Source organism: Salmo trutta, chromosome 38, assembly GCF_901001165.1.
Source record: "Salmo trutta chromosome 38, fSalTru1.1, whole genome shotgun sequence".
NCBI lineage: Eukaryota > Metazoa > Chordata > Actinopteri > Salmoniformes > Salmonidae > Salmo > Salmo trutta.
This window is the reverse complement of record NC_042994.1, coordinates 30,046,278-30,058,539: the sequence shown is the minus strand read 5'-3', so window position 1 is coordinate 30,058,539 and position 12,262 is coordinate 30,046,278. Positions and strand designations below refer to the sequence as shown.

The 12,262-nt window shown below is 42.1% G+C and overlaps 1 protein-coding gene across 1 annotated transcript; it reads left to right on the top strand.

The window, feature by feature from the left end:
• The first annotated feature begins 548 nt into the window (after window positions 1-548).
• On the top strand, window positions 549-11,716 carry LOC115177640 (zinc finger protein 345-like). Its single transcript, XM_029738576.1, has 3 exons — window positions 549-558; window positions 8,952-9,154; window positions 9,568-11,716. Exons 2-3 carry the CDS (start codon window positions 8,968-8,970, stop codon window positions 11,451-11,453), a joined length of 2,073 nt encoding a protein of 690 aa, XP_029594436.1. The 5' UTR covers window positions 549-558; window positions 8,952-8,967; the 3' UTR covers window positions 11,454-11,716.
• The last annotated feature ends 546 nt before the right edge of the window (window positions 11,717-12,262 follow it).

Below are 12,262 nucleotides of genomic sequence, written 5' to 3'. Positions count from 1 at the left end.
GTCAGAGAGGCCCAGCGTCATCCGGGTTAGGGTTTGGCCCGGGCTAGGCCATCATTGTAAATACGAATTTGTTCTTAACTGACTTGCCTAGTTAAATAAAGGTTAAATAAAATACATGTAAAAAAAATGTCAGGTTGACATTAAAGTTCATGTCCAAGTAAAGAGGAATGTCGTGTATTGATGTGACGCGCTGACATATGACGTCACCACAGGAATGTGGGGCTTGTTACACGGACAGCGACGGAGTAAAGACATGTTGAAGTTTACCTTCGAGTCTGGTTGAGTTAATTCAGTATAATATCCTAAGTATAGAATTGAACAAGAGAGGCCAGTAAAACATGCACAATGACTATGCTGATACGACGCTCACGAACACTTCCTGCCCCATCTCATAATCCAGACCAGACGCACTCGGAAAGTGGATACATTTTTCCCGCTTGCTCTACGAGACCTCACCATTTCATCAAATTATTTCAGCCAAACATTTAGCTACTAGAAATCTGTTCCAGGTAACTAGTGCACATTTTTAACATGTTTTTAAATTCTGCTTGTAGCACGGTCTGTAAACCAACATATTCAATGATGAAAGTGGTTTCCGCGGCCTGGCTTTGTTGTTATCCCAGCTAGCTAGCCGTTAGCCAGCTACACATCTCCCGTTCGACCCGTGTGTGTAGCTAGCTAGCTAACATGCTAACTTTATTTCAGGGTCACGATTGAAGTGACTTTATTTCATAGTTAGCCAGCTGTCGTCGCATTGTGAGTAAAATGACTGTACCGAGGAATTAGCTAGCCGTTTGTTACAAAATATTTGGTTTAGCTATCTAGGTAGCTAGCCAAATTAGCTAAGCTACCCGGCTACAGGTTTATGCGTACAGCTAATGCCTCCATCATACCGATAGTATTATTGCGTTTTGGTACTCCCGAGTGGCGCGGTCTAAGGCACTGCATCTCAGTGCTAAAGGCGTCACTACAGACCCTGGGTAGATTCCAGGCTGTATTACAACCGGCCGTGAACGGGAGTCCCACAGGGCGGCGCACAAATGGACAACTTTTTCTATTAATTTAACTAGGCAAGTCGGTTAAGAACAAATTCTTATTTTCAATGATGGCCTAGGAACGGTGGGTTAACTGCCTTGTTCAGGGGCAGAACGACAGATTTTTTTTACCTTGTCAGCAACCTTTCGGTTACTAGTCCAACGCTGTAACCACTAGGCTACGCTGCCGCCCAAGCATCGTTAAGGTAAATAAGAATTTCTCAACTGGCTTGCTTAGTTAAAGGTTGAATAAAAATATAAATAAAAGTATATTCCTTTCCAACGGGTCCGGCGTTTGCCTTGTAGCATTGATTTGCAGAGGCAGTGCGTTCTGTTTGGTGATTATGTTGAATTTATTGAACATCTGCTACCATTTTTGTCAAGTAGACGCTGAATGTTCCAACTTTTGTTCCACACATTTCCAGATGATGCTGTGTACCATTTTTCGCAATAACGCTGTTGGTGTAATCAAGGCATAACCCTTTTTCCATAATATTTTCAAGCAAATTTAGAATTAATGTCGACATAATAAGCAAAATTCGTTTTTTCATCATAATGATACAGCTGTGAAGCAGACAAGAATAACGAAGTACTTCTGGATCATGGATCTTTTGGAATCCTCCAGAATAAGAGTCCCGTTATGTATACCAAACATTATGGATGAACTGACAAGATGCACGTCTCTCTGCCCTGATAATGGGAGTGGTTGTCCACAAAGCTGCAAGGTGGGCTGTCTAGCTCCCGCCTATCCTTTCTTTGAATTTGTGGATACATCTCATTATTGTAATCCTTTTTAAAAGTATTCGATGAGGGTTGTTGACATCAACCGCCTGTATTCATTGGAGAGATTGTATGCTACTAGCTATGAATATGCATAGCCATCTCGGGACAACTCCAGTATAGTGTCCTACTTATATCAGTACACTCGTAACGACTTAAACATTACAAAACTTCTATTCGATCAAATAAACCTTGTCGCAAATAATACTTTTTTTGTTGACCAAATTCGACTCACTCTCATTGACTTCCATACAAAAACCCGTTACTTGGCTAAACAATTGAAATAAAACACCACCTGCTGGATGGATACAGATGTGCACCCTAGCTGGGCCTCTCTCTTCCACTTCCTCTCTGTGTATACTTTGTAAATTAATAATTAGTGCAAAAATGTGCAGAATTATCCATGTATTTTATCCTTGTAATTATTCTTTGTTTGATAACAAGTATTTCTATAAGATATTATGTGATTTATTTGTTTATTTTTTTCAATGCTAAATGTTCAATAGTGTTGTTTGTGTGTGTACTCTTATCTTCTGTACTTTGTGCTGCAGTAAAAGGTCCATTCTACCCAGGAGCACTTCTAGTTTCCAAGTCCACTGAGTTTACACCCCCAGGAGCGTCGCTGCTCATTTTGCGGCCCTTAGAGTGGCCAATCAGCTTCTTAGGGATAGGGGGCAGTATTTTCACGTCCGGATGAAAAGCATGCACAAAGTAAACGGCCTGTTACTCAGGCCCAGAAGCTAGGATATGTATATAGTTGGTAGATTTGGATAGAAAACACTCTGAAGTTTCTAAAACTGTTAAAATAATGTCTGTGAGTATAACAGAACTGATTTGGCAGGCTAAACCCCGAGGACAAACCATCCAGGGAAATAAAATTGAGGTCACTGTGTTTTCCATGGGTTTCTATGGGAATCCCTATTTAATAGGAACCTGTTTGCAGTTCCTATGGCTTCCACTAGATGTCAACAGTCTATAGAAATTGTTAATGTTGAGAAATGAAATGAAGAAGTAGGGCTGTTCTTTGTAGGTGTCACTCTGAAGGGCTTTAGTCTTTTGGTGCGCGTGAACTGGAACACGCTTCACATTGTTTTTATCCGGTATTGGAAACAGTTTATCCCGTTTAAATTTTATCGATTATTTACGTTTTAGGATACCTTAGGTTGGATTAGGAACCTTGTTTGAAATGTTTGGACCAAGTTTACAGGTAACTTATTAGATACTTTGTAGTTATGTTGGAGAGTTGGAACCGGTGTATTTCTGAATCAAACGCGCCAAATAAATTTACATTTTGGGGATATAAAGAAGGACATTATCGAACAAAATAACCATTTGTGATGTTTTTGGGACATTTTGGAGTGCCAACAGAAGATCTTCAAAGGTAAGGCATTTATTATATCATTATGTCTGACTTGTGTCGCAGCCTGCCTGGTTGAAAATGATTTTCACGTGTTTGTATGCGGGGCGCTGTCCTCAGATAATCGCGTGGTATGCTTTTGCCATAAAGCCTTTTTGAAATCTGACACTGCGGCTGGATTAACAAGAAGTTACGCTTTATTTTGATGTATTACACTTATATTTTCTTGAATATTGATATTTATGTAGTTTGAATTTGGCGCTCTGCAATTTCTTGGCAACGATAAGAAGTAGCCGGAGTAGCAGATAGCATAGCTAATGCAAATACAGCTATTCTGGAAATTCATGAGCTGCAATATATCGCTAGCTCTGACTATGGAAGCAGATTACTAACTTGTTCCAGCTGAAGATCATTAGTTTGATAACGGATACGAGAGAAGGGGACTAATGATTGTTTCACAGTGACTCTAAAGAAAACAACATTATTCTCTTCATGGAATAAAGAAGTTTCGTGAAGAGAACTGAAAGTCATTAAAGACAGGTTAACGCTTGAGTCACTGATTTTATTTAGAATTATATATATATATATATTTTTTTACTATTTTCTTCCGTTGACAATTTTATATCAAATCAGATGTTTTGTCACCGGTGTAGACTTTTACAGTGAAATGCTTACTTACGAGCCCAAGTTGCTGGATCGAATCCCCGAGCTGACAAGGTAAAAATCTGTCGTTCTGCCCCTGAGCAAGGCAATTAACCCACTGTTCTACCGGGCGCCGAAGACGTGGATGTCGATTATGGCAGCCCCCCCCCCCCCTCTGATTCAGAGGGGTTGGGTTAAATGCGGAAGACACATTTCAGTTGAATGAATTCAGTTGTCACAGGTGTAGACTTTACAGTGAAATGCTGACTGACGAGCCCTTTCCCAACAATGCAGAGTTAAAAAGGAAAATGAGAATAGTAAAACAATAAAATACATGGAGTGGCGTTACCAAGTCTCTGTGTGAGGTTACATGGACACAATAATATTATTGTGGATAGTCAGATTAATATAATAGTTTGATTAAAACGTGCTTTGCAAGAAGAACGATTTCTCTAATAATAATCCTGTTTCCATCTGAAATCCGGCTACCCGATGGCGCTCTGATAAATGCAGAAGATTACAACTCAAAATAAATGTTCTACCACAGCGACCTTATTTTTTAAGCATATTTGATTCAGAGTTCAGACATAGAAGTAGTTTTCACAAACAAAATGTTTTAAGACACATACATTCAGTTGTTTCGAACTCGCTTCACTTGCGCTAAAGAGGGAGGCTCGCTTTGCTGGTGCCAGCACATGTGCAGATCAAATACAATCTGCTGGAATTCCGATTTAAGGTGCTACATGTCCTATAGTTTAAAAGGTTGCTCAGAAAACCTTGTTTTAATCGGCGTTGATGCTTGCTTTGATTTTGACCGTACACCGACTTAAGATAAGCAGAGTAAGGTGTTTACATTACTATTGGATAATTTGCTATAATCAGATTAATATTGAGGTAATATATGCATGTATTTAGGGGTAAAAGTGACTAGGCAATCAGGATAGATAATAAAGAGTAACAGCAGCATACAGTACCAGTCAAAAGTTTGGACAGACCTACTCATTCAAGGGATTTTCTTTATTTTTACTATTTTAATAGTGAAGACATCAAAACTATAAAAATAACACATGGAATCATGTAGTAACCCAAAAAGCGTTAAATGAATGCTTTTCCAATGGTTTTGAAGGAGTTCCCACACATGCTGAGCACTTGTTGGCTGCTTTTCCTTCACTCTGCAGTCCAACTCATCCCAAACTATCTCAGTTGAGGTCGGGTGATTGTGGAAGCCAGGTCATCTGATGCAGCACTCCATCACTCTCCTTAGTCAAATAGCGCTTACACAGTCTGGAGGTGTGTTTTGGGTCATTGTCCTGTTGAAAAATAAATGATAGTCCCACTAAGCACCAACCAGATGGGATGGCGTATCGCTGCAGAATGCTGTGGTAACCATGCTGGTTAAATGTGCGTTGAATTCTAAATTAATCACCAACAGTGTCACCAGCAAAGCACCATCACACCACCTCCTCCATGCATCATGGTGGGAACCACACATTCGGAGATCATCCGTTCACCTACTCTGCGTGTCAAAGACACGGCGGTTGGAACCAAAAATTTGGACTCATCAGACCAAAGGACAGATTTCCACCGGTCTAATGTCCATTGCTCGTGTTTCTTGGCCCAAGCAAGTCTCTTCTTATTGGTGTCCTTCAGTGGTTTCTTGGCAACAATTCGACCATGAAGGCCTGATTCACGCAGTCTCCTCTGAAAAGTTGATGTTGATGTTACTTGAACTCGGTGAAACATTTATTTGGGCTGCAATCAGAGGTGCAGTTAACTCTAATGAACTTATCCTCTGCAGCAGAGGTAACTCTGGGTCTTCCTTTCCTGTGGCGGTCCTCATGAGAGACAGTTTCATCATAGCGCCTGATGGTTTTGCGACTGCACTTGAAGAAACTTGTTCTTGAAATTTTCCGCATTGACTGACCTTCATGACTGTCGTTTGTCTTTGCTTATTTGAGCTGTTCTTGCCATAATATGGACTTAGCCCTATTTGGTAAAAGACCATCTTCAGTATACCCCCCCACCTTGTCACAACACAACTGATTGGCTCAAATGCATTAAGAAGGAAAGAAATTCCTCAAATTAACTTTTAACAAGGCACACCTGTTAATTAAAATGCATTCCAGGTGACTACATCCTGAAGCTGGTTGAGAGAATGCCAATAGTGTGCAAAGCTGTCATCAAGGCAAAGGGGGGCTACTTTGAAGAATCTCAAATATAAAATACATTTTTCGTTACTACATGATTCCATGAGTTATTTCATAGTTTTGATGTCTTCACTATCATTCCACAATGTAGAAACATTTTAAAAATAAAGAAAAACCCTTGAATGAGTAGGTGTGTCCAAACTTTTGACTGGTACTGTATGTACAGAGTGTGAAAGTGTTTTGTGTAGTATGTGTGAGGGTGCAAGAGTCAGTGCAACAAAAAAGGGGGTCAATGCAAATAGCCCAGGTTGCCATTTGATGAACTGTTCAGCTGTCTAATGCCTTGGGGGTAGAAGCTGTTCAGCTGTCTAATGGCTTGGGGGTAGAAGCTGTTCAGCTGTCTAATGCCTTGGGGATAGGAGCTGTTCAGCTGTCTAATGCCTTGGGGATAGGAGCTGTCTAATGCCTTGGGGATAGGAGCTGTTCCAGAGCCTTTTGGTGCCAAACTTGGTACCGCTGGCCGTGTAGTACCAGAGATTACTTGGGTAGATGAGGTCTTTGACCATTTTTAGGGCCTTCCTCTGACGCCGCCTGGCATAGAGGTCCTGGATTCGAGGGAGCTCGGCCCCAGTGATCTACTGGGGCCATACACACTACCCTCTGAAGTGCCTTGCGGTCGGTGTGTTTGGACCATGATAGTTCCTTAGTGATGTGGAACACCGAGGAACTTCAAGCTCTCGACCCGCTCCACTACAGACCCGTCGATGTGAATGGGGGCGTGCTCAGCCACACCACTTCCTGTAGTACACTGTCAGCGCCTTTTTGTCTTGCTGATGTTGAAAATGATACAAAAACACATTTACTTGAAGAACAGTGCAGATATAAAGTTTAATGACAGTTTAACGGTTTGTGCTGTCATTGTTATTAAACGTTGTAGAATGTTCACTGGAAATAGTCCTTGTGGATTTCTTTTATTTGTTATTTATTTAACCTTTATTTAATCAGGTAGGCCAGTTGAGAACAAGTTCTCATTTACAGTCTTGGCCAAAAGTTTTGAGAATGACACAAATATTAATTTCCACAAAGTTTGCTGCTTCAGTGTCTTTAGATATTTTTGTCAGATGTTACTATGGAATACTGAAGTATAATTACAAGCATTTCATAAGTGTCAAAGGCTTTTATTTGTGGGTTTTTGTTTGTCCACCCGCCTCTTGAGGATTGACCACAAGTTCTCAGTGGGATTAAGGTCTGGGGAGTTTCCTGGCCGTGGACCCAAAATATCAATGTTTTGTCCCCCAAGCCACTTAGTTATCACTTTTGCCTTATGGCAAGGTGCTCCATCATGCTGGAAAAGGCATTGTTCGTCACCAAACTGTTCCTGGATGGTTGGGAGAAGTTTCTCTCGGAGGATGTGTTGGTACCATTCTTTATTCTTGGCTGTGTTCTTAGGCAAAATTGTGAGTGAGCCCACTCCCTTGGCTGAGAAGCAACCCAACACATGGTGTCAGGATGCTTTACTGTTGGCATGACACAGGACTGATGGTAGCGCTCACCTTGTCTTCTCCGGACAAGCTTTTTTCCAGATGCCCCAAACAATCGGAAAGGGGATTCATCAGAGAAAATGACTTTACCCCAGTCCTCAGCAGTCCAATCCCTGTACCCTTTGCAGAATATCAGTCTGTCCCTGATGTTTTTCCTGGAGATAAGTGGCTTTTTTGCTGCCCTTCTTGACACCAGGCCATCCTCAAAGTCTTCACCTCACTGTGCGTGCAGATGCACGCACACCTGCCTGCTGCCATTCCTGAGCAAGCTCTGTACTGGTGGTGCCCCGATCCTGCAGCTGAATCAACTTTAGGAGACGATCCTGGTGCTTGATGGACTTTCTTGGGCTCCCTGAGGCCTTCTTCACAACAATAGAACCGCTCTCCTTGAAGTTCTTGATGATCCGATAAATGGTTGATTTAGGTGCAATCTTACTGGCAGCAATATCCTTGCCTGTGAAGTCCTTTTTGTGCAAAGCAATGATGATGGCACGTGTTTCCTTGCGGGTAACCATGGTTGACAGAGGAAGAACAATGATTCCAAGCACCACCCTCCTTTTGAAGCTTCCAGTCTGTTATTCGAACTCAATCAGCATGACAGAGTGATCTCCAGCCTTGTCCTCGTCAACACTCACACCTGTGTTAACAAGAGAATCACTGACATGTCAGCTGGTCCTTTTGTGGCAGGGCTGAAATGCAGTGGAAATGTTTTTGGGGGATTCAGTTCATTTGCATGGCAATTAATTGCAATTCATCTGATCACTCTTCATAACATTCTGGAGTATATGCAAATTGCCATCATATAAACTGAGGCAGCAGACTTTGTGAAAATTAATATTTGTGTCATTGTCAAAACTTTTGGCTACGACTGTACAACTACGACCTGGCCAAGATAAAGCAAAGCAGTGCAACACAAACAACAACACAGTTACACATGGAATAAACAAACAAACAGTCAATAATACAATAGAAAAAGTCTATATACAGTGTGTGCAAATGAGGTAGGATAAGGGAGGTAAGGCAATGAATAGGCCATAGTGGCATGCATAGAGCTGTATGGTTTGTTTAACTTTGCATTCGTTGGTTTTTCATACATTTTTAAAGTGACAACTCTGTCTCAGCATCACTCTTACCTTGGAATTGCCCCTAATTCTAACACAAAGTGCTTGTGTTGCCTGTTTGAATAGGCTACTGAGGATGGGGTGGTAATTTGATATTAGTAATATGAATATCAATTGAATATGCTTGTGCTCAACAGCCAGAGTTTTTATTTTATTTTTTATTTTATTTTTTTTACTTGTAGCCTAATCTGACTGGCTGTTGGTGTCTATCTTATATTTTTTTAGGGGGAAAGGGGTTCCTACGGATTGTGTGGTTAGCTAGCTTAGATACATTTTTGTTGTCTTTTCTGGAGCTATACCATAATCTAAGTCGGTCTCCTCTTTTTTAGATCTACCAGGCCTACCATGTCTGAACCAGGTTCTGGTTGTGGTGTTCCAGCCCAGAGAAGCTCCCAGCGGGGTCCAGAGTTGCTGTCAGTGAAGCTGGGTGACTCCAATCAAACAGTGGAACTCAATGTGATTGTCAAGGAGGAGGGCGAGGAGAGAGAAATCAATGAGGAGGAAGAGAGAGAGGACAGGGACTCTGACTCAGGTAAATTCAGGCTAAGATCCTCTTTGGTTCAGAGAGTTGAACAACCCAAAATAACTATTGATTTTCTGGTTCATTAAGAAATATAAACATATGTTTTTGGTTGTTGAATAAAATGTTAATTCAGAATATTTAGGCAAGTTAGCTGGCTTACTCATTGATTCTGCTTTGTAGTATAACCCTCGGGCTTCTGTATGTGTAAGAGGGAAGGCAAGTGCCCCCAAAAAATGGCTACCGACCATTGCGCAATGCATTGTAATTTGACAATGGAAGCATTATCTATGTGCAATGCAACAAGCCCCTTGCAAAATATTTCTTTCAATACACTGTTAATCCTAATTAATGTTGATTCTTGCATTAAGCTAAAATACTTTGTTCCTCTGTTTCTTACTCTATATCTGTTCATATTCTTACAGAAGAGCGCCCCAACCCAGACTCAGTCAACAAGCCCAGTTCCACAGCATCAAGACTACCTGGTTGTGGGAGTTACCCCTGTCCTCAATGTGGAAAGTGTTTCAGTCGAGCAGGAGACCTGAAGACTCATCAGAGATCCCACAGTGGAGAGAAACCTGCCAGTACTTTCAATGTGATTGTCAAAGAGGAGGAGGGTGACTGTACTCTCAATGTGATTGTCAAAGAGGAGGATGAGAAGGAAAAGAGAGAAGTTGAGGAAGAGAAGGAAACTAGTGTAGTTGACCCAGATACATCAAGACTTCGTGGTCGTTACCCCTGTCCTCAATGTGGAAAGAGTTTCAGTTCCTCAGGTAATCTAAAGAATCATCAAAGAGTACACACTGGAGAGAAGCCTCACCACTGCTCTCTTTGTGGGAAGTGTTTCAGTCGAGCAGGAGACCTGAAGACTCATCAGAGATCGCACAGTGGAGAGAAGCCTCACCACTGCTCTCTTTGTGGGAAGCGTTTCAGTCGAGCAGGAGACCTGAAGACTCATCAGAGATCGCACAGTGGAGAGAAGCCTGCCAGTACTTTCAATGTGATTGTCAAAGAGGAGGAGGATGAAAAGGAAATTGATGAGAAGGTAAAGAGAGAAGTTAAGGAAGAGCAGGAAACTAGTGGTGTAGTTGACCCAGATACATCAAGACTACCTGGTCGTGGTCGTTTCCCCTGCCATCAGTGTGGGAAGAGTTTCCGTTCCTCAGGTAATCTAAAGAATCATCAAAGAGTACACACTCGAGAGAAACCATTTCACTGTGCCACATGTGGGAAGAGTTTCCGTGAAAAATTCAACCTCACGAGACATGAGAAGGTGCATAGTGGGGAGAAGCCTTACCACTGCACCCAGTGTGGGAAAAGCTTCAATCGTTCTGGAAGTCTTAAGGAACATCAAAGAGTACATACAGGGGAGAAGCCTTATCACTGCTCTCTTTGTCAGAAGAGTTTTAGTCAGCCAGGAAACCTTAAGAAACATCAGAGAATACATACAGGGGAGAAGCCTTACCGTTGCTCTCTGTGCGGAAATAGTTTTTGTTTTGCTGGAAACTTAAAGAATCATCAGAGATCACACTGTGGAGAGAAGCCTTACCACTGCTCTCGGTGTGGGGAGGGATTCCCTCAACTTAAAAGTCTTAAAAGCCACCAGAAAATACATATAGGAGAGACGCCTCCCTCTACTTTCAATTTGATTGTCAAAGAGGAGGATGGTGACTGTACTTTCAATGTGATTGTCAAAGAGGAGGAGGATGAGAAGAAAATTGATGAGAATGAAATGAGAGAAGTTGAAGAGGACAATAGTGGTGTAGTTGACCCAGATAGGTCAAGACTGCCTGATCGTGGTCGTTACCCCTGTCCTCAATGTGGAAAGAGTTTCAGTTCCTCAAGTAATCTTAAGAATCATCAAAGAGTACACACTGGAGAGAAACCTTTCCTCTGCTCCCAATGTGGGAGGAGTTTCAGTGAGAAAGTAAACCTTAAAAGACATGAAAGAGTACATAGTGGAGAGAAGCCTTATCACTGCACCACATGTGGGAAGAGCTTCAATCATTCAGGAAGCCTTAGAGATCATCAGAGAATTCATACAGGGGAGAAACCTTACCACTGCTCACTGTGCGGAAATAATTTTCGCTTTGCTGGAGACCTAAAAAATCACCAGAGATCACACAGTGGAGAGAAGCCTTACCACTGCACTCGGTGTGGAGAGGGATTCACTCAGCTAAGAAGTCTAAAAAGTCATGAGAGATTATCCATTGGAGGGAAGCCTGTCTGTGCTTTCAATGTGATTGTCCAAGAGGAGGAGGAGGAGGGAGGAGAAAGAGAAGTTGAGGGAGAGGAGCGTGATGTGAAATAAAGGTGAAGTGAGGATACATAAGCAACTCTGTAGGTATGGAAATTCACACCTATTCTTGCAATGGCATCTTCTGTGACAACATGGTCATGGGCAGCACCATTTAGGGCTATCTTCTTTTACTACTATGAGTGTCAATGCTGAGACCAAGGTCTCTTTTCCAGATGAGGCCTGTATAGCACCACAATACACATTAATATACAATAAAGACATTCAACTACACATTCATAAACACAATATACAAGGTGTTATACACAACAATACACGAAAAGCAAAACACAATCATACAAAAACAGACTCATTCTTTAGTAACAAGGTCCCCTAGTAGAGGGAGGCGTCTGAAAGGCCTTAGGGCCTTAGGGCCACCAATTCCTCCAATTTTAAAGTGCATTGTAGATCATTTGACACGCAAGGCACACGTAAACCAAATGCTGATCTATCGAACTCTGTAGACACCAATGGAGTCTCTAGAGTTAACCAACCCTGTGAACGGGTTTGATAACTTATCATTCCTTGGCTCATCGTTCTCTAGCAACTCCTTGTGGCGATTTCCTCCCAGACCTGGACTAAAGCATCCACCAACTCCTGGACAGTCTGTGGTGCAACGTGGCGTTGGTGGATGGAGCGAGACATGATGTCCAAGATGTGCTCAATTGGATTCAGGTCTGGGGAACGGGCGGGCCAGTCCATAGCTTCAATGCCTTCCTCTTGCAGGAACTGCTGATACACTCCAGCCACATGAGGTCTAGCATTGTCTTGCATTAGGAGGAACCCAGGGCCAACCGCACCAGCATATGGTCTCACAAGGGGTC